Raw genomic sequence first — 23,273 nt, forward strand, 5'->3', positions numbered from 1 at the left:
AGAATTCAGCACCACGAAACCAGCTTTGCAGCAAATGCTAAAGAAACTTTTCTAAGCGGAAAACAAAAAAGAAGAAAAAGACCCACAAAAAAAACTCCCAAACAATTAAGAAAATGGTAATAGGAACATACATATCGATAATAACCTTGAATGTAAATGGATTAAATGCCCCAACCAAATGACACAGCCTGGCTGAATGGATACAAAACAAGACCCATATATGCTGTCTACAAGAGACCCACTTCAGACCTAGGGACACATACTGACTGAAAGTGAAGGGATGGAAAAACATATTACATACAAATGGAAATCAAAAGAAAGCTGGAGTAGCAATACTCGTATCAGTTAAAATAGACATTAAAATAAAGACTGTTGGGGCCTCCCTGGTGGCGCAGTGGTTGAGAGTCCACCTGCCAGTGCAGGGGACACGGGTTCATGCCCCGGTCCAGGAAGATCCCACATGCCATGGAGCAGCTGGGCCCGTGAGCCATGGCCGCTGAGCCTGCGCGTCCAGAGCCTGTGCTCCACCACGGGAGAGGCCACAACAGTGACAGGCCCGCGTACAGCAAAAAAAATTAAAAATTAAAAATAAGAAAATAAATAAAGACTGTTACAACAGATAGGGAGGGACACCACATAGTGATCAAAAGATCAATCCTAGAAGAAGATATAAGTTATAAATGTTTATGCACCCAACATAGGAACACCTCAATACATAAGGCAAATGCTAACAACCATGCAAGGAGAAATCGACAGTAACACAATAATAGTAAGGGACTTTAACACCCCACTTATACCAACGGACAGATCATTCAAACAAAATAAATAAGGAAACATGAGCTTTAAACGACACATTAGACCAGATGAACATAATTGAAATTTATAGGTCATTCCATCCAAAAACAAAGGAATACACTTTCTTCTCAAGTGCACACGGAATGTTCTGCAGGATAGACCACACCTTGGGTCACAAATCAAGCCTTGGTAAATTTAAGAAAACTGAAATCGTATGAAGCATCTTTTCTGACCACAATGCTAGGAGACTAGATATCAATTACAGGGGAAAAAAACTGTAAAAAATACAAACACATGGAGGCTAAACAATACGCTAGTAAACAACCAAGAGATCACTGAAGAAATCAAAGAGGAAATCAAAAAATAGCTAGAAACAAATGACAATGAAAGCACGATGACCCAAAACCTATGGGATGGAGCAAAAGCAGTTCTAAGAGGGAAGTTTATAGCAATACAATCCTACCTCAAGAAACAAGAAAAATATCAAATAAACAACCTACCCTTACACCTAAAGCAATTAGAGAAAGAACAAAAAACCCCAAAATTAGCAGAAGTAAAGAAATCATCAAGATCAGATCAGAAATAAATGAAAAAGAAATGAAGGAAACAACAGCAAAGAGCAATAAAACTAAAAGCTGCTTCGTTGAGAAGATAAACTGATAAACCATTAGCCAGACTCATCAGGAAAAAAAGGGAGTAGACTCAAGTCAACAGAATTAGAAGTGAAAAAGGAGAAGTAACAACTGACACCACAGAAATACAAACGATCATGAGACACTACTACAAGCAACTATATGCCAATAAAATGGACAACCTGGAAGAAATGGAGAAATTCTTAGAAAAGTACAACCTTCTAAGACTGAACCAGGAAGAAATAAAATACATGAACAGATCAATCACAAGTACTGACAGTGCAACTGTGATTAAAAATTCTCCAACAGTGGGGTTCCCTGGCGGCACAGTGGCTGAGAGTCCACCTGCTGATGCAGGGGAAACGGGTTTGTGCCCTGGTCCGGGAAGATCCCACATGGCGCGCCTGTGCTCCGCAACGGGAGAGGCCACAACAGTGAGATGCCCGCGTACCACAACAACAACAACAAATCCTCCAACAAACAAAAGCCCAAGGCCAGATGGCTTCACAGGCGAATTCTATCAAACACTTAGAGAAGAGCTAACACCTATCCTTCTCAAACTCTTCCAAAATATAGCAGAGGGGGCAACACTCTCAAACTCACTGTATGAGGTCACCATCACGCTGATACCAAAACCAGACAAAGATGTCACAAAAGAAGAAAATTACAGGCCAGTATCACTTATGAGCATAGATGCAAAAATCCTCAACAAAATACTAGCAAACAGAATCCAACAGCACACTAAAGGATCATACACCATGATCAAGTGGGGTTTATCTCAGGAATGCAAGGATTCTTCAATATATACAAATCAATCAATGTGAAACACCATCTTAACAAACTGAAGGATAAAAACCATATGATCATCTCAATAGATGCAGAAAAAGCTTCTGACAAAATTCAACACCCATTTATGATAAAAACTCTCCAGAAAGTGGGCATAGAGGGAACCTACCTCAACATAATAAAAGCCATATATGACAAGCCCACAGCAAACATCATTCTCTATGGCAAAAAACTGAAACCATTTCCACTAAGATCAGGAACAAGACAAGGGTGCCCACTCTCACGACTATTATTCAACATAACAGTTTTGGATGTTTTAGCCACAGCAATCAGAGAAGAAAAAGAAATAAAAGGAATCCAAATTGGAAAAGAAGTAAAACTGTCACTGTTTGCAGGTAATGTGACACTATACATAGAAAATCTTAAAGATGCCACCAGAAAACTACTAGAGCTAATCAATGAATTTGGTAAAGCAGCAGGATAGAAAATTAATGCACAGAAATCGCTTGCATTCCTGTACACTAACAATGAAAAATCAGAAAGAGAAATCAAGGAAAGACTCCCACTTACCATCGCAACAAAAAGAATACCTAGGAATAAACCTACCTAAGCAGGCAAAAGACCTGTATGCAGAAAAGTACAAGACACTGATGAAAGCAATCAAAGATACAAAACAGATGGAGAGATATACCATGTTCTTGGATTGGAAGAATCAACATTGTGAAAATGACTACACTATCCAAAGCAATCTACAGATTCAATGCAATCCCCATCAAATTACCAATGGCATTTTCCACAGAACTAGAACAAAAAATTTCACAATTTGGATGGAAACACAAAAGACCCCGAGTAGACAAAGCAATCAAGAAAGAAAAACGGAGCTGGAGGAATCAGGCTCCCTGACTTCAGACTATATATACTACAAAGCTACAGTAATCAAGACACTATGGTACTGGCACAAAAACAGAAATATAGATCAATGGTACAGGGTAGAAAGCCCAGAGATAAACCCACGCACATATGGTCACCTTATCTTTGACAAAGGAGGCAAGAATATATGATGGAGAAAAGCAGCCTCTTCAATAAGTGGAGCTGGGAAAACTGGACAGCTGCATGTAAAAGAATGAAATTAGAACACTTCCTAACACCATACACAGAAAGAAACTCAAAACGGATTAAAGACCTAAATGTAAGGCCAGACACTATAAAACTCTTAGAGGAAAACATACGAAGAACACTCCATGACATAAATCACAGCAAGGTCCTTTTTGACCCACCTCCTAGAGAAATGGAAATAAAAACAAAAATAAACAAATGGGACCTAATGAAACTTAAAAGCTTTTGCACAGCAAAGGAAACCATAAACAAGACAAAAAGACAACCCTCAGAATGGGAGAAAATATTTGCAAACGAAGCAACTGACAAGGATTAATCTCCAAAATATACAAGCAGCTCATGTAGCTCAGTATCAGAAAAACAAACAACCCAATCCAAAAATGGGCAGAAGACCTAAATAGACATTTCTCCAAAGACATACAGATTGTCAACACATGAAAAGGTGCTTAACATCACTGATTATTAGAGAAATGCAAATCAAAACCACAATGAGGTATCACCTCACACCAGTCAGAATGGCTATCATCAAAAAATCTACAAACAATAAATTCTGGAGAGGGTGTGGAGAAAAGGGAATCCTCTTGCACGGTTGGTGGGATTGTAAATTGATGCAGCCACTACAGAGAACAGTATAGAGGTTCCTTAAAAACCTAAAAATAGTACTACCATATGACCCAGCAATCCCACTACTGGGCATATACCCTGAGAAAACCATAATTCAAAAAGATTCATGTAAATATTCCTGCAATGAACACTGTGGTACAACTGCCAGGATATGGAAGCAATCTAAATGTCCATAGACAGATGAATGGATAAAGAAGATGTGGCACATATATATCATGGAATATTACTCAGCCATAAGAAGGAACAAAACTGAGTTATTTGTAACAAGGTGGATGAACCTAGAGTCTGTCAGACAGTGAAGTAAGTCACAAAGAGAAAAACACATACCGTATGCTAATGCACATATATGGAATCTAAAAAAACGTTAATGATGAACCTAGTGGCAGGACAGGAATAAAGACACAGACGTAGAGAATGGACTTGAGGACATAGTGGGGGGAAAAGGAAGCTGGGACGAAGTGAGAGAGTAGCACTGACATATACACACTACCAAATGTAAAATGGATGGCCAGTGGGAAGCTGCTGCATAGCACAGGGAGATCAGTTCGATGCTTTGAGATGACCTAGAGGGGTGCGATAGGGAGGACGGGGGGGAGGCTCAAGAGGGAGGGGATATATGTATACTTATAGCTGATTCAGTTTGTTGTACAACAAACTGTTGTACAACAGAAACTAACACAACATTGTAAAGCAATTATACTCCAACAAAGATTAAAAAAAGAGCCAGCCAACTTGAAATAAATAACTAAATAAAGTAAGTTTCTAAGTGTTGGAACTTAGTTTAGAAAATAGTTTTACCTGTTTGCAAGTGTGTTCTTAGATGGAACACCATCAAAAACAATGACTCGATCTGCTAGATAGGTGGCCATGATGAAGTCATGTTCCACAACAAAGGCTGTCTTCTTAGCATGGAGTATGAAACTAAAACACATGATTTTGAAAAGCTTTATATCATCATATTCAAACACTATATTAAGCACTTTTGTCTGCCACTACACACGATCACAGGTAATACTCTTTATGAGTGGGACATTACCGTTTGACAACTCGAGCAGCCATCAATCTTTGCTCAGAATCCAAATATGCAGATGGTTCATCAATTAAATAGACATCAGCAGGTTTGCCCAAACAAAGAGCTAAAGCTACTCGCTGCAGTTCACCACCAGATAATGTTTGCACCTATTTCCAAAAGAAGTTCAGTAAACCATGCAGAGACATCCAAAGTTTAAAATAATAAAATGATAAAACAACAAAAATTATTTTAGAGTACCTCTTGATCGATGATGTTTTCAATTTGCAGAGGCTTCATTACATCAGTTACAAATTGTGGATGAGTGTAAGCATCTCTGATCTTTTCATGTAGTAGCTGGCGAACACTTCCCTTATTTAATGGAAAAATGGAATTATTTAATGGAAAAGTATAGTATTTAATGGAAAAGTATTGAAATTTTATTTCAGTATAGAACTACTCTAATTATGAATCTTGAGAAAGTTAAGCTACACAGCAAAAGTATATCAATTTGCCACCAGCAGATATCGATAGTATTTTGATGCTTATCCATCAGCTATGACATGTTTTGAGACTTTAAAAATTAAAAACCCACCATGTCCAAGTTAAAAAAAAAAACCAAAATCTTAAAATTTGAAAGTAGTAAATGATAAATGTTTCAGGGAAGAAATCATTAGAGACTAGGAATACTTCTAAAGGTCAATATGGGTATCAAGTAATCTTAGGCAATCTGTCAGCTAACACAAAATGCACGATAATATGACAGGGATGAATTTAAGATGTCTTTTAACTTGTTATTTGAGAAGAGGGCTGAGTTTGAGATCTTAAAAGCTAAGCTTATAGAAAGCATCAATGATAAAATTTTCATTGTAAGCCACGCCATCTCAAATATTCCCAACATGAGTGAGTACTGAGCATAGATACTGTAGTTAATAAGTTCATTACAACACCTGCAGAAATCAAAGGAGCTTAATTTCATGTTTTAAGGCTCATCCATATTGTAACATGTATGTGTTTTATTTCCTTTTATGGCAGAATAACAGTGGCTCTACCATTTTTCATTCCCAGCAGCAACGTACGAGGTTCTAATTTCTCTGCATCCTCAGCAATACTTGTTATTGTCTTTCTGCTTTAAGTCATTCTAATGGATGTTATGTGGTCTCTCAATGTGGTTTTGATTTGCATTTCCCTAATGACTAAGGATGCTGTGCATCTTTTCATGTGTTTATTGGCTATCTGTATATTTTCTTTGGAAAAATGTCTATTCAAATCCTTTGCCCATTTAAAAATTGAGCTGTAAGAGTTCTTTATATATTCTGGATACGAGTATCTTATTAAATATATGATTTGCAAATAATTTCTCCAGTCCTGTGGGTAACTTTTCACTTTCTTGATGTCATTTGCAGCACCAAAACACATTAAGTTTTTGAAGATTTATTTTGGAAAAAGATGCCAAACAGACTTTAAAAGAGTTTCCTAGTAGTGGAAATGAATCAAGAACTGTAGTAGTCCTAAGATCTTCCTTAACCACCTTATTACACCTGTACAGAAACTAATTTGGAGAAAATTTTTGATATAGTATAAGACTAATGCTCTAGGTATATATACATATAAACTCTTCTTCAATAACAAAATAACAGAATAACTCACGGTTGATTTGGGACTGATTTTCTGTGGCTTATAACTGACATTTAAAACTGGTACTTCCCCTGCAAAGTAATACAAATAAATAAGACACTGAAAACGGCCCAGATCTTTAAAGTTTACTATGTGGAACAGAGTAAAAAGACTCAATATTACAACAGTACCTCCTTCATCAGGTTTAAGTCTCCCAGCAAGCATTCTGATAAACGTCGTTTTACCAGTACCTGGCAACACAACAAACAAAAAATTGACTTGAAAGATGCTTCACATTTATAGTAAACCACTAATGTACTACTGGGTTTTAACTGAGAAATTAGTTTTGAACAAATACACTGACACTACTGAATTCTGAAGGTTATATAGAAAAATACTTGAACTTTCATGATTCATCTCTCAAGTATCATTCTAAACTAATTAGGAGGAATATAGACTATTTAAAGTTTATGACGGCCATTTTAACAAACGGTGGTCTATAAAGTCTTGGGTTAGCTCTTGAAAGACTTATTTAGCTAAAATATCAATGCACACAATTTATTGTTAAGACAGGACAATAATTGTTATGGTTGATACCATCATCATAAAGGCCAGTTACATGAAATATTTAATTGCAACCAAGCTCAAAATTCCTGATAACTAAAAACTCATACACTGCAACAATCTTCATAAAATTTTTTTCTTCTACAGTTTCGTAAGCTGTAAGTACACAATTCAAATCTTTTTCTAAAAATCATGAAAGCAATACCAGATATTTGGCACTCAAATTCATCTCATAACTATATTTATGACGATAATCTATTACTAAAAAGTGTTGGTAATACAACTATTTACAAAGTTAGATTAGCCTAAATTTAAATTAAGAAAGGTTCCAAGTGGAGGAATGCAAGGAAAACATTTTAAACTAGACTGCTTCAGAACTACCAATTTATCCTTTCCTTCCTAGTCAGTTTCTAAGATGAATAAGTGCTATTCGTATCAATTTATACATAGAAAAACCAGCTTAGAAAAAATCTTATTCTCACTGAAGGTTATGAAAACAAAATAAGAAATATGAACTCGATTAAATGACAGATTAAATCATATGTTGTCACAAAATGTGAACTACACTGAGAAATGTAGGAATTCAATCCAGCTCCCAGACCTATAACTGAGTCAAAGTTTTTCATGGAGTAATTAACAGTCAGTTACTGGATAAACAGAACAAACTTCCGAATATCACAAAATAAGGAAAACTTACCATTTTCACCCAACATCACCATGATTTCAGAATCTGTAAACTCTCCAGCTACAATTGCTAGCTCAAACTCTCCCATCTTTTTCTTCATTCCAGGATATTTATACATACACATCTTTTTAACTTCTTCTTCATTTGCTGTCTCAGCTACTTTAAAAACAAGTGATGCATCTCTGAATCTCAAGTTTTCTGTTGGAACGTAGCCATCCAAAAAAATGTTTATGCCTGTTGGAAAGTCATTGAAATAAATTAGTAAAGATCACTTAAACACTAAACTTTTTCCACAAAAATAAATGATCATATAAAAGCCAAAACCCTAGGCTCTCTTGTGAGCAATCTATGCATAGATTTAAATTTCTGTGGATTTATAGCATGCAGTGTGACAACAGTGTTTCATGTACCTAGTGCCAAGTTTAAGTAATTCATGTATGCCTATATACACAAAGCATAACTTTTCATTATTACGTGATTTTTATAAGATTTTTTCCATCAGATTTCATGTGAAAGCCTATGATGCCATTTCTTCTGTATTTTAAAATAAAAAATTGTAATTTTTCTCTACAAAATGACAAGTAGGTAAAATGGAATATTTTCAGATTGACATAAAATAAACTAAAATAGTTTGAGCAATAATTTTTTAAAGATGATTTAAGTTACGAATATTCATTTTCATGGGAGACATAACCATACGTTCAAGTTATGATTTACTGCATTTGTTTTCAGATTAACTTCGCAGGTTTGAAAGAAATTTATAATAAACTTATTTCATTAACCTTTTTTTTTGGCTTCACTATACAAAAACACCATTATCTAAACAGATTTTAATAACTGAAAGTAAACTAACATACTGTGCATGAAAATTCCTCCATACTGAAGTTGTTAAGAACCACAATGGCAGGTGCACAGAAATGGAAAAGTGGATTATTTGGGAAACAGTGAAAAGATCTGTTTATAAAGTGTTTACTATTTATAAGAGGACAGTAGGTGAAGTTTCAGAAGGTCTTGAAAGAAAGTCTAAGGATATTATTCATGTCATCTGCAATTAAGAACCACATCTATGCCTTTTCAGCCTAGAACACAGGTGTTCAACAAATATTTATTGACAGAATAAATAGATGTTTATTCTGCCCAAATTAGCATTTTTATATCTTAAACTATTTAAAAATTACAAATGTGGGGTTAAAAAGATTAAAACCAAAAATTAAATAAAAATATAAACCTGAAGGAAACTTAGTGGCCATTTAGTCCAAGTGCCTAATTCACCAGGTAAGAAAATGAAAGCTCAGAGAAGTGACTGTGGAAAAAACACTGACAAGTCAGCTTTATACATTAATACTGCAATGTCTCTCTTGCCAATTTAAAAATGAGTTCAAGCAAAAATTCCTTTACAGTTCATAAAGAGCTTTTACATATAATGTGTTAATTTCAGTATATTAAAGGAAAGCAGAAAGATTAAGTGCAGTTTGTTACTTGAATTGTTTTAACAGATAGGGTGCATTAAAAACCTCACCAGGAACTACTTCTTGGCATAGGCTTTAGACATGGCATCTATAAATGGAATTATGAAAAGTGATTGCCAGGTACCCATGTCATTATCATCAATGCAATTCTAGAACTACTTTAGGCAGAGTAGGCATTCAATAAATACTTGCTAACTGAGGAGAATAAAACATTAATTGCTTCTGATATCATCTCTTAAGACTACTGGAAAGAAAACTGGGAAATCTCACAAATTTTCCCTTAAAATACCTACCTATCTCAAATGTATAGATAGGGACGTGAGAGCAATTCCTTCCCCACATCTTAAACTATTTATACACTTTTTATAAATTAAAAAAGATACCACCGCCTTTTTATGCAGAGTATGATGCAATATAATTTCTTTCTCCAAAAGTTTCTTAGGTAACTCAAAAGCAATCTCTTTGAAGAGACAGCTTTAAAAAAAAAAAAAAAAAAAAGAGTGTTCAACCTAGGGAGCTATAAGGCTACATGAATACTTATCCTTGTAGAATATGGTATTTTTTCAAGATATGGACTAAGTAGTCCTTTTAGGTGTTCTAGATTGCCAGCTTAAGGCATAGCTGGAGGGAAGAAATGTAAAAAAGTAAAAATAGAAATGAGGAAGCAATTAAGAAAGAAATTAAAAGGAAGAAGGTGTATGAGGTAGAAAGTGCACTGATTCTGTTTCAAGAGCCACTTAGTGGTAGGCTAGTTTTTACTTTTGCCTAACTTGCTTAGGGAAGAGACATGGAAAAGAGACCAGAGAGTCCCTCTTTCCTGAAAGTAGAAGGAATAAGTGAAAATACACTTACTAAGCTATTTTATTAGAATTTTAGTCACTTACTAGACTATAATATACTTAACCATCTTATTAGACTTTTGTATAGTCTTAGTTTCACAAACTTAGGATACAGATTACAGATAAATTTGAAACATGAAAACAGGATGAGCACTAAATCAATTTTAAGAGTTTTCCTACTGGTATTGGCCCGTCAAAGATAAAGCTGAACGTGACAAGTAGTACAGTGATGCTGCAGAGGCCAAAATATAAAAGAAACTTTTAATGTAGCAAATAAATAGTGAAATTGATAGAGCATTTTTACCCACAACAAAAACTTCTACAAAAAGACATAGGTTATGTTTAACAACTGATGTATATAACCTTATACATGTATATTCTATTGTGAGATTAAATTCCTTAAGGCCAGAGTTTTGGATAAGTAATATGACAGCAACACTTAACTTAGTATCAACAGCAATACATTTTCTAAGCATTAGAGTGAAAGAGAATACAGCATTGTGAAAAGTTTTTCAAGTTACCTTCTCTTACACTAAAAGGCATAGTGACAACACCATAAGCACTTGGTACGCCATATAAACAGCAGATGAAGTCAGACAGATAGTCTAATACACTTAGATCATGCTCCACCACAATGATATATCTGAAAAACAATATAGATTTTTATTTTAAAATGTAATATAATATATGTAATTAAAATATTTAATTATAATGAAAACTTTTACATAGTTTTTAAAAAAACTACAGTGTAAATTTCAGGAAGACAGATATATTTTTAAAAAATTAACCATAAAGACCATATTAAGCTTAAGTTATAAAACATTTTCTTTAAGACTCATTATCAACGTTCATATTTCAAATTGTTTTCTTAAAAGAGTTAACGTGAAATAGTGTATGAATAAATGAAATAAATGTTTTGTTAATAAAATAAAATAAACTTTAAAATAAACTTTACAAAGCAGAAACAATTATAATAGATTTAAATCAGACCTATTCTAAACTGTTTATTATGCTCTTCAACTTATGCATTAAACCCTTCTACTTGTCCTGTCTCATGCTAGCTGTAGTAAGGAAGGCACAGAGAATACAACAGAATCCTCAACCTGAGAATTTTCACTTCAGCTGTGGAGACAAGGAATAGATATGAAATACCAAAAAACACTACGTTAGCAAAATGTTTTTACAGGTAATAAAAATCTAGTGACGGTAAGAAAGAAAATAGGTTAGTGTGTGTACTGGAGCACTTTATAAATGGGATGGGCTATAACATGACTTTTCAAGTGGTAAGAAAAATGTATTGCTAGTATAGAAATTATTAGGCAAATAATAATCATAAAGCTTTTACGCATCTTATTCCTATTCAACTTAGCTCAAGATGTTCAAAAAGCAATGTCCTACAGACACCTAAAATTCTTTTTTTTTTTAAACATCTTTATTGGAGTATAATTGCTTTACAATGGTGTGTTAGTTTCTGCTTTATATAAAATTCTAATTTATCAGCTTCCTGTACAAATAAAAACTAACCAGCCATATATTTATTGATGGAATCACTACTCCCATAAAAAAAAGACTCAATTTTATTTGCAATCATATATTGTTTAAATTGTCAAGCATGTCTAATTCATTCTTTTCTTTCTCTATCTAGATTCTAATTCAGGCTGTCATTTCTATCAATATTGTTATAGCCTTTTAACAAACCTCATTTTCTTCAGGCCCCCAGATGTGGCTCTCAGTTCCAAATGAAACACATAACATCTTCAGACTTTCTTTTAAGACCTTCCAAAACTTTAGCTACTATAGATCTTCCTCAATTTATAAGGTTACACCTGATAAACCCATCGTAATTTGAAAATGCATTTAATATGCCTAACCTAACAAACATCATACTTAGCCTAGCCTACCTGAAATGTGCTCAGAACACTTTTATTAGCCTACAGTTGGGCAAAATCATGTAACATAAAGCCTATTTTATAATAAAGTGTTGAGTATCTCATGTAATGTATTGAATACTGTACTGAAAGTGAAAATCAGAATGGTTGTAAGGGTACCAGCTGTTTACCCGCGTGCTCATGTGGCTGACTGGAAGCTGTGGCTTGCTGTCGTTGCCCAGCATCAGAAGACAATATCGTACTGCCTATCGCCAGGCTGGGAAAATATCAAAATTCAAAGTACAGTTTCTACTGAATGTGTATTGCTTTCACAATACTGTAAAGTCGAAAAATTGGTCAACTGAACCACAGCATCTGTATTTCTTTTATTTCATTTATATATAGGACACACTGAAAAATGGCTCTTTGCTTGTTTCCTGAATAATCTACCCTTCTATCCCTGTGTGTCTAAGGGTGGTCTATCATTTCAATGGTCTAAAATCCTGCCTAAAATCCTCACCTGCTGAAATTCTACATAACCCTTTCATGGTTCACCTCCAATTCTACCTCCAGTAGGAACACCCTTCTTAATATGCAAATAAACTTTTGCCCACTGTTGAATGTGGTGAGCATCAATAAAAATGGCAAATCACCCAAGTGGGCCAATATTTATCCTGCCTTGGTATCTTTATTGGCAATGTTCCATTATCTGGAATAATTCTCTGCTTTTTTACCATTAAAATCCTCAAGGCCCAGTATAAGGCAGCATAGTTATTATCTAGTGGCTTTTAATGTGCTTTGAAAAGAAGAAAAAAATAAGTCACACCTCCTGCCTTCCCTACTTTCAAATGGAGCTTATGCAGAAGTCCAAAATGTTAAAAAAGATTTAGGAGAGCCACTCTAATTTTCTGAGAGTTTGGGAAGAAACAATAATCTGCAACATGAGAAATGTATGCTATGAAAATTTACACCCTACACTTAATTTTGGGTTATCTGTTGGTTTTTAATCTTCCTCTCGCATTACTGTTCCCCTCTCTAATCCATCCTCTATTTCTTGTTGTTTATCGGAGGATATCATCTTCAAAATCTTTTTACAGCATTAAAGATTGAATGTATGCCTTGATATGTTGTAGAATTTCAGGATGCAGATATACTTCCTGTAACTTTTTATTATCAGTCTATCACTACAAAGAGATTATTTTGACCTATACCTATAAAAATGAGACCCAGCACATCTGAGAAAATCTAACAATCATTTTCTTCGCTTTGTCAATCTAACCTGTTTTGGCATGTTATCCCTTTTACAACTATGGTTACTGCCCTCTCATAATATAGAATGTAGTGATTTGGCTGAATATTGAAATACATGTCACCTGGTTGTAAATTATTATCCTTTTAGCTTTTTCATTATGGTTAAAGCATTATATAGTATTAAAAAAATTATGTGTAAATGTAGATAATATCTATGATATTCATTTCAGTAAAACAAAGGAATATAAAAATGTTTTATAAAAAGGTATTAGGATTGAGAACTACTGACTTGACTGCTTATGTATTCTTTAATTTACCTTATCCTGAAGTCCCTGAAAATTGGGACATTTTATAGTCTTACTTCCCCCAAAGAGGCTATCATAATGCCCTGGTCTATGTATGAAGTGAAAATTATGGTTACGCTTTGGCTCAACTAAGACTGTCTCTTTACCACTGATATTCCAAGTTTTACTTCAAGGTATGTACATGGATCATTTGCTCCTTGAATCTATGGAGTCAAGTTTTCCAATTCTGGAAAATACCCAGCCATGACCTTTTCATAGCTTTATTTTTCAGACTCCTATTAAGACATATGTAAATCATCTTATTCTATTCTCTCTTATCCCATTCTCCCTGTCTCTGAACCTCCCTTCTGTATTTCAATCTTATTCTCTCTCTGCTGTATTCTGGTAGCTTGCTCAGACCAACTTTTCAAGTTTCTCACACTCTTTTCTGTTGTACCTAACCTGTCTAATCTATCCAGTGAGTTTTCAATGTCATGACTATACTTTTAATTTCTAGATTTGTTTGGGTTTTTTAAACATTTACCTGTTGCTTTTTTGTAGTATCATATTCTTAGTTTTAAATCTTCATGTTTTAAATTATTTTAAATATTATTTTACAGTCTCTTTGAGAATGTCACTCGAAATTCCTGAAAGTCTAAATCCTGCTGTTTGTTGTGTCTACTGACTCATTTGTAGACAGTTTCCTCCTATCATTTATAACCCTGGGCTTAAAGCTATTGAGTCTTTACCTGTAGAAATCCTGTGTGACCAGGGTTGAGGGCATATGCTTCCAGAGTGGTTTTATATTTGCTTCATCTAGGTACCACAGAACTAAAGATACTAGGGCCCTTGTTATGTTACTTTCTTAACATGGATGGTTCTGAGACTCCCCTGATCACATAAATTTCAATTCCATATCCATGTGAGCTGCCAGTCCCTAAAGAGATCTGAAGGGGAGCCAGCCCTCCATTTCCAAGGATCTCAGTTAGTGACAGGTATATGTTTCCTTGACATCCTCCTGTGTTTGCTCTTTTGCTGAGAAAGCAGTCGTTTGAGAGTCCCGGCATTTTGTGTGATAATTCAATACAAGGCCTTGCTTCTTGCCCACAAGTGGCTGTTAAAGCTCAAGACTTACTACAGAGACAAGCAACGTCCCCTCAAGAAAGCCATCCTTGTTTTTCCCCTGTAATTTACAGTTCTCTCTTTGGTTTTTTGATCCCTAGGGATTTCTCTTGCTCTGTTGTAAGATCAGCTATGAATTAAATCAGCTACTAAAGAGAGGAACAGAAAAAAGCCCTGGGTTCTTGCCGTATCATAAATTGGAAACCTAGAAATAACTAGCTTTTCTGACCTTAAAACATCTTCATCTGCAAAATGGGAATACCACCTAAAGATTCTTACTTACAAGATTGCTAAGGCGCAAATGAGATAACGGATATAAAAACTCTGCAAACTACAAAAGCACCCTACAAATACAGGACGTTGTGATTACTTAACAGAAGTTTTTAAGACCTCCCTTGTGCTCAGTAAGACCTGGGAAACGGGAATTACTCTGTTCTAAAGTTGTGTGTATGAGTGACATATCCATTTGAGGATCTGGAAAAAGTTAAGGATCTGCTTCCCAGAAATCCATACATATATGCCAAAATTTGCATATCACTACAGAGTATTCTTAGGCTCCCTGGAAACAGGTATGGTAGTAAATGGATCTTGCATTAAGAATCTCTTTTCTAGATAGAGGAAGGTAAGTTCAAGGGATAGCTCCAAAAACCAAGATGGAAAACACGCACATATATGTGACATTGATGGTCCCAGTGTTTAAACTTTAGAAATCTGTGAAAGTCCTCAAACAAAACAGCACAGGCATATACCAAATCTGTACTTACCTATCTGGATTTATTAGAGATCGTATAGTAATAGCAGCCTTTAAACGCTGCTTGACATCTAGGTAACTAGAAGGTTCATCAAACATGAAACTATGAAAAAATAAGCAAACATAATAATTTGAAAGACAAGTATGATAAAATTCTATCTTGCATGTTATTTTAAAGCACTGAGATATAGTTTCTGATTTAACAACAACAAAAATCCCCTTATAATAATGAGGAGCCCACCCCATAATGGTAAAAATTTCTGTATTCTGTTCAGAAGTAGAAGGAAGAAAATAAATTACGAAAGGCAGGACTGCATATCAAGTCTGGGAAGAGACTCCTAGATTAGGCTAACTTACAAACTGTTATCTCCTCATGAAAAATATTCTGATATATTGCGAAGTAATTCAGAGGGCTCTCTTAATTGGCTAAAGTCGGTTGCACTAAAGCAAACAGTTTTTGGAAAGGAGGGCTCTGCCCAGAATTACAGAATACTTTATGGAGAAAAACTAGCCTGCATTGGATGCCAGAGTAGAAGTATGGAAAAAGACGAGAGCAAAAACTATCTGGGAGAAGAGAGGCATTAAAAGGTAGAAAGGAAACTCGCCTTTTTCACTTCCTTCTTCTCTCTCACATGGCAAGCCACCCTGATTTAGGATAACCTAAAAAACCTGATTTTCCACTTGAGCTATGGAAAACCTTGCCGACCTGGTAGGAGAGCTTCATCTTAAAAAAATGTTCTTCTTATGTATAAAGAGAGTTTACAAAATAAACAGCTGACTTCAGATTAAAGAGCTCCAGAACCCATAAGTTGTAAGGTACCTACCTAAATGAAATTTTACCCAATGGAATAACAGGGAAATGGGCAATGGATGCACAACTGCTTCAACATCTGACCTCAAAGTTAGAACATTAGATACTTTTTCTATTAATTTCTCTCAAACCACTGCTCTATTAGCAGCATTATAAACAAAAACTCTAAAGTAGAGATAAGATTTACAAAAAGTATAAAGTAACCTACATATCAGCTTTCTGTATACAAACGACAGCACAGGCAAATCTCTGCAACTCTCCTCCTGAAAGATCTTCAACATTGCGTTCTTTTAGATGGGTTAAATCTACAAAGAACATAGAGGCATTGTGTTCAATGTTATTTTATTTTACCTCTTCAAGGTAAAATGTATATTGCAAATCATTCTCTGTTTGAATATTTCTGTTGAAAATACGACAACTACTAGAGATTTTTCCATTTATTTCAGTAATCCATATAAAGATACCCATCTTTATGAGTTAAGTTCAGGGCCTATTAAAACACATACACAAAATAAACACTTACCGAGCTGCTGACATACAATTGCTTGCGTCTTTGTTTCATCTTTTCGGTCCAAAATACACCCCACTGTCCCCTGCCATAATATATCAGAAATAGTATTATTTTCCTTCAATACTAAAATTCCCTCACTATTAAAAAGAGTCACAAAATAAAACAAGTTTACTTTGATTTATCTTTTATATGTCCACCAATATCTGTAATACCCACTAAATTTCTCCTAAAAAGCAACTGACCTTTGCAGCCTTGGGAATCTGGTCTACATACTGAGGTTTGATAATGGCTTTTAGGTCATCTTCAAGAATCTTGGTAAAGTAATTCTGCAATTCAGATCCACGGAAGTAAGTCAAAATTTCTTGCCAATCAGGTGGGTCCTAGAAATATATGTATAATTACCTGAATTTAATAATTCAGTTGCAAAGAGGATGAATGTTATACAAAATAGAACACATATCCAAACAGAATACCTCTGCTTCTAAGATAATATTAGAGGTGGATTTAATTTCAAATCAAGAAAACACTAACTCATAACAGTTTACGAAAGCTCAGAATTATCAATTAAGCAGCATTAACAGATTTTACCTAAAAAGGAGTTTCATTTATAGTTTCTCAGCATTAATTCCACAAATAATCTTGAAAATAAGAACATTAAAAAATAAAATCACACATACTCTCTCCTTCATAGCCTCATAAAACTGAACCAAGATATTCATTTTTATAAGGTGGTAATACATACATCATATTTTCCAAGGTTTGGCTTTTGCTTTCCTGCTAAAATTTTTAAAGCAGTTGACTTTCCAATACCATTAGTTCCAACTAATCCCAAAACTTCACCTGGACGAGGAATGGGCAACCTGTCATAAGTGTACAAAAATAATAAGACAACTCAGACTTATGTAGAAAAAGTGACATAATACCAGAATGATGTATTTTAATGCGCTTGCACTCCACACACATTCATTAATAAGACAAGAGTATATGCCAGATATTACTGGCTATTAGGAAAAAACAGCAGCCAAGATTAACTTAAACTGTTGTTAGGAATGCATCCATGACTAATATTACTCCAAATTTTATTTATTCAACTTTCACTCAAAGTCTATTCTAAAGTAACAATTTTTCTTTCCATATAAGGCTCAGTTTTAATGTATAATAAAATGGTTTGGTACAAAATTGCACAGCAGGTGCAACCTCACACTGTCTTTCTTTTTTTTGGCCTGCCATTTACTTACAAGGAGAGAAGTGCCACATCAACCAGAAATATTCCACTTCACTCTCCCTGCTGCAGTAGGCCCCTTAAAGCTGGCAGGTTGAGAAATACCCTTTTATTAGTTAAATCTAGACTCCTAGATTGAAAATATTAGTGTTCAGCAGATTAAAAACCTCAAAGAATGCGTCATTAACAATATATGTCGAAGTCCAGAGTAATATTCTCTGTAGATTATGAGATTAATAGATAAATAAAATCAAGATGAGTTCCCTTAAAAATATTCTGGGGATAAGGATATTATTAACAACAGTGATTCTCACCCCCAACTGTATATTAGAATCACTGGGAGCCTTTTCAACTTACTAAGTCCAGACTGTACATCCAGAGATAAGATGTAATTCAACTGGGCTGAAATTACCTGGGCATTAGTAGTTTAAAAAAGACCCTCAGGTAATTTTAATGTTAACTAGAATGAACCACTGACATATACAGTATGATTCTGCATGATGTTATAATACTGTATTTTGCTTTAGTGGATGTAAAAGTTAATACCACTTTTTTCCCATTTTTGTTATTTCTCTGAAAATTCCAAATGTAAATCTTACTCTTGACTGAAGTAAAGAAGAATGTTGCCTTGGAAATATACCTGTGAAGCTTGAAGGCGTTGGCACAGTATCGATGTGTTGTTTCTTTTTCCAAGTTGCTTGGCAAATTGACAATTGATAAGGCACCAAAGGGGCACTTCTGTTATTTAAAGAATTAGTTTTCTGTTAATTTTTAGAAATATAGGCATGACTAAAATGAACAGATGAAGAAATTTTTATAATTTATCTTCCAAAAGTGGGAGTTTCACATAGACGTAAAGTATTGTTGCACTTCCTATCCTTTGCTTAAAAAGGTTAAGTTCCTTGAAGGCAAGAATCATATCTAATAATTCTGTATTCCCCCTAGTGACTGGTATAATCCTGGACATTTAATGTGTTTAATACTTACTGCAAAACCTTACAGAACTGGAGGCTTTTGTATGAGAAGGTTAAGAGCAAGATAAAACACGGTTATTGAGCATACAGTTCCATATTCAGTCAATGAGAAACACCTTCCCTTTATCTTCTTCTTCCTGTCTCTGTATGCTTCCATTTCTACCTTGTAAAGTCCTTTAAGGTCATGGATTGTACCTTTCTTGGTCTACTTATGTCCCAACAACAGCTAGCATAGTATTTGCACAGAGCAAGGACTAACGTCTTTCCATTGTGATTTGTAACCATCCCATACGAAAAAGATACTTCATATTCCAATTGAGAAAATTCACATTTAAAAAAAAAAAAAACCTCATAGAAAAACTTATTCAAACAAGAAGTGACTATCAATCAGATAAATGCCCAAGGAACAAGAATGGCAAGAACTGGAAGGTGATTTAAGAGTGGTAACGTGGCTAGAAAAATTTCTCAGCAGTACAGATGACTATAAAGGTACAACCAGAGTATAACCTCAGATTAGAAATCTGTTCAGCAGAACTGTTCAATGAGCTCAGGGGACTAATTCAAGTCTCTGTATATAAAGATTTCAGGGAATTACCATTTCCTAAGTTACAAGAACACAGAGGTTTAAAAAACAACACTCTTTGTTTTCTAGCAAAATAATCACCAACCTCTAAAAAAAATTATTAATTCTTTACACGAGATTTTTTCTGCAAACGGAATTACCTCCATTTACAGAATCCTCTATTACTCCATCAATGTACATAAAATGCTTACAGGCTGCAAGTAATTTAAACTTCTCTTAATCTACAAAGAAAAAAATAGCCACATTGCTCATATATGTGGTGCATTACAAGTATCTTAGTGTTCAGGGGGTATACACTACCCGCCCCCCCCGCAAACAATTCATCACATCAGTTTCTTTTCAACCACTGAAGTGCATACCCCAAATTCTGGAATCTCATTTTTTTATAGCAGTGAGGAAAGAAAATAAAATCGAATATATTGTTCAAAATAAGATTTCCACCACCCAAAACACTGGCAGGCAAATAATAAAAGATTAGTAAGTATTTGTTGGAAGAAATATCTCCTGCTTATATTTTAAAAACAAGAAAAAACGCTTTCAGGTACCAAGCCTGGTACTTCTGGATACTTAACCAAGGATTCAGAAACCAATGTAAAATACACAAACCTTATTAGAAAAAATAACAGATGGTATCCATATTTTGGGAAATCTCCTTTCTAAAATATATTATCTGCAAATAAAAATAACTAATTTAAGAACTTTATACACTGGCTCCTAAATATCTTTTATGAACTAAAGTTGGAAATCCATCATTCTTTAGTAAAATGCCCTATTCAAACCATTCAGGATAACAAAAACTGAGGTATTTTGAAAAATTACACTATTGGGATAAATCCAACAATAGAAGAATGTATAACACAGCAAAAGCAGTACTTAAGGATTAGGTTAAATTAAAAAAATTTTTGGTTGTGTCCATTTTTATTTAAAAGTGTGAATTTAGGGGCTTCCCTGGTGGCGCAGTGGTTGAGAGTTCACCTGCCGATGCAGGGGACACAGGTTCATGCCCCGGTCCAGGAAGATCCCACATGCCGTGGAGCAGCTGGGCCCGTGAGCCATGACTGCTGAGCCTGCACGTCCGGAGCCTGTGCTCCGCAACGGGAGAGGCCACAACAGTGAGAGGCCTGTGTACCGCAAAAAAAAAAAAAAAAGTGTGAATTTTAAATTAAACACAGGGACTTCTGGTTAAGACTCTGCGCTCCCAATGCAGGAGGCCCAGGTTCGTCCCCTGGCCAGGGAACCGGACCCCACGTGCATGCCGCAACTAAGAGTTTGCATGCCACAACTAAGGAGCCCTCGAGCCACAACTAAGACCCGGCACAGCCAAATAAATAAATGAAATAAATAAATTTAAAAAATAAAATTAAACACAGACTTGAAAAAAATGTATGTAATTTGGCTCACATTTTTTATATTTCAAAAAAGTTCTGGTAAAGACTTGGAGAATGTCCTCATAAAAGGGTGAAAAAATATTAATTTTGGTTGGAAATGGCTTTACGAAGTTGCATACAGCAAAAATAACTTTTATTATTATTTTTTAAGGATAACTGTTAAGTGGGGTGGTTAATTAATTGAAAAAGCAATAATAATATTGATATAAGAACACTATTTTTCTGAATTTGTATTCTTTATTCAATTTTTATATTTGGCTCTAAAAATAGTTATAATGTACTCAGAATTTTCAGATTTCATTTTTAGGTTACAAATTTGATCCAATAAATAAAATATCACTTACTTTAATACAAATACCACAACCAATACAAAGAGTTTCAGAAATCCAGGCTATTTTGCTCTGGGAGACAACCTCTATGCATAATTTTCCTGGCAAAGGAAAAGACAGAATTAAGTCATTTCTCCTGATGTTCTAATTTTCTGAACACTGTTATTTCGGCAATTCTGGTTCCAAATTTCCATATAGAATTAAGTTTTCAAAAAGAAAGGCCACAGAAAGAAATATAAATCAGTGCTTTGGATAGATTACTGAACTTAACTACTTATATGAATACTCTTGTCAGGCAAGGCAGAGATGACTCTAATATGCTTATTTGTTTAATCTACTATGGGAAGAAAATATGCTAATAAAAATACAGCGGATCCTAAAACAGCTTTACTTTTAAGCTGACTGACCTGAATATATAATCCATAAAATATGCCTTGAAAATGGTAATGTACACCAGATAAGGGAATGAAATACGTTAGCTAAATCAGGGAAGCTCCCCAAAGGTATGTGGACATTTAATACACAAACAAAATTAAACCTGGCATTAGGGATATTAATAATGGAATTTCTGAATAGCACGGTAGACTGTAACACATGACATCTAAATTTCCTTTTAAGATTTAGTAAGCTTATACCTCACTAGTATATTTAAAGTAAAAATTATTTAGTTTAGCCCTTAAAGACGACCAATAAGTCATCAATTCTGAATGGTCGTAAATTTATTTACTCTTGAAAATATAGCAAAACCTCATAAATAGTCATTCATATTAAGCTTTTTTTTTTTAAGGAGAATACTATCAAATATCAATACAAACATCTTGGCAGTCCTTTCTTCATGACTTAAAGTAACCATAGGATTTTGTAGGACAGTAAGAATCTCAGTAATTTGAACTCTGGTTTGATTTTGTATTCAATGAACTTAAACAGGATCATTTAGTCACAAAGCATTAAAAGAAATTTAGAAGAAAATCTGGTCTTATTTTTACATTTTAAAGAAACTAACGGGGGAAAAAGTATATACTAAAGCCTAGAGAACCATAAAGACAGTGTATTCCTTTTAAAACCTTCTCTTATCCTTAAATGATCCACAGAACAGCTTACCCATTCGAACCACAGGGCAACTCTTTTTGCACTCCTGCCGACACTTCTTAGGTTTACATTTGTCATGGTTGACAATAGCAATTCTTGTTAATTTATCCGCCATAATTCTAAGGAAGTAACAATATCCAGTTCCTCTATTAAAGAAAAATTAACAAAATTATGGCATAGTCAATGCAATTAGTTAAGAGAAATAAGTCACAGGCATAAAAAGTTAGACAGGAGGAGATAAGTTATCACTATATTCAGATATTAATACCTGGAACTAGTTAAAAAAAACTAGTAAAAGCAATAAAATAATTTGGTAAGGCTGGAAAAACAAAATTTTACATATATTCCATTCATCAGAAGATTTATATAAAGAAGGAAAAAATACCACTTTCAACAGTCAGAAAAAAGAAAAGATCTAGGGATCAACTTAACAAGATATATATACACATGCGCGGAAACTTTCAAAATACCACTGAAAGACACAAAAGACCTGAACAAGTAGAATGACATGCTGTCTCAGTTTTCACAATAAAGAATAGTCAATATCAGAGATTTCAACCTTCCCTGAATTTATATATTTAATCCAATCTCAAGGAGAAAAAAAAAAACTGAATCAGACAAATCAAATCTAAAGCTCTTATACAAAAAGAAAAGTAGTAATAGCCAGGAAAATGGAAAAGAGCAAGCGGGAAGAGGGAACCTACACTTGACATATGAAAAACATGATATAAGGCCTCAGAAATTGATGCTGATACCAGTGTATGAACACAGACCAATGAAACAGAATAGTAAGACTTGACATGAAAACATACATATGATAAAGGTGTTTACTTCCTCCCTCAAACTAAGTATCACTTCATGGCTTAGCCATCTGACTACAATGCACTACTGATGGAAATGGCAAATAATTATTAAGGGTGTAACCATCATGTTGGTCAACTGGAAAAAGTAAAA

The 23,273-nt window shown here is 34.5% G+C and overlaps 1 protein-coding gene across 2 annotated transcripts in view; it reads right to left on the reverse strand.

The window, feature by feature from the left end:
• Positions 1 to 23,273, reverse strand: part of ABCE1 (ATP binding cassette subfamily E member 1) — a 37,749-nt gene that overhangs the window by 9,885 nt on the left and 4,591 nt on the right. Inside the window, exons 2-16 of one of the 2 annotated variants that reach the window (XM_022599628.3) lie at positions 22,332 to 22,465; positions 21,246 to 21,331; positions 18,597 to 18,694; positions 17,477 to 17,594; positions 16,977 to 17,114; positions 16,747 to 16,816; positions 16,432 to 16,528; positions 15,426 to 15,515; positions 10,658 to 10,779; positions 7,841 to 8,062; positions 6,771 to 6,830; positions 6,613 to 6,671; positions 5,224 to 5,334; positions 4,990 to 5,132; positions 4,752 to 4,874 (exon numbers count right to left, since the gene is read on the reverse strand). In XM_022599628.3, the coding sequence (XP_022455336.1) occupies positions 4,752 to 4,874; positions 4,990 to 5,132; positions 5,224 to 5,334; positions 6,613 to 6,671; positions 6,771 to 6,830; positions 7,841 to 8,062; positions 10,658 to 10,779; positions 15,426 to 15,515; positions 16,432 to 16,528; positions 16,747 to 16,816; positions 16,977 to 17,114; positions 17,477 to 17,594; positions 18,597 to 18,694; positions 21,246 to 21,331; positions 22,332 to 22,434 (1,640 nt within the window). In that variant the 5' untranslated portion in view covers positions 22,435 to 22,465. Of the gene's footprint in view, positions 1 to 4,751; positions 4,875 to 4,989; positions 5,133 to 5,223; positions 5,335 to 6,612; positions 6,672 to 6,770; positions 6,831 to 7,840; positions 8,063 to 10,657; positions 10,780 to 15,425; positions 15,516 to 16,431; positions 16,529 to 16,746; positions 16,817 to 16,976; positions 17,115 to 17,476; positions 17,595 to 18,596; positions 18,695 to 20,488; positions 20,635 to 21,245; positions 21,332 to 22,331; positions 22,466 to 23,273 lie in introns of those variants that run through there. The other variant, XM_089912411.1, reaches the window with a different exon arrangement.

This window comes from Delphinapterus leucas, chromosome 5 (genome assembly GCF_059928025.1).
Source record: "Delphinapterus leucas isolate spDelLeu-1000000601 "Yukka" chromosome 5, BTC_Dleu_Yukka2, whole genome shotgun sequence".
Classification (NCBI taxonomy): domain Eukaryota; kingdom Metazoa; phylum Chordata; class Mammalia; order Artiodactyla; family Monodontidae; genus Delphinapterus; species Delphinapterus leucas.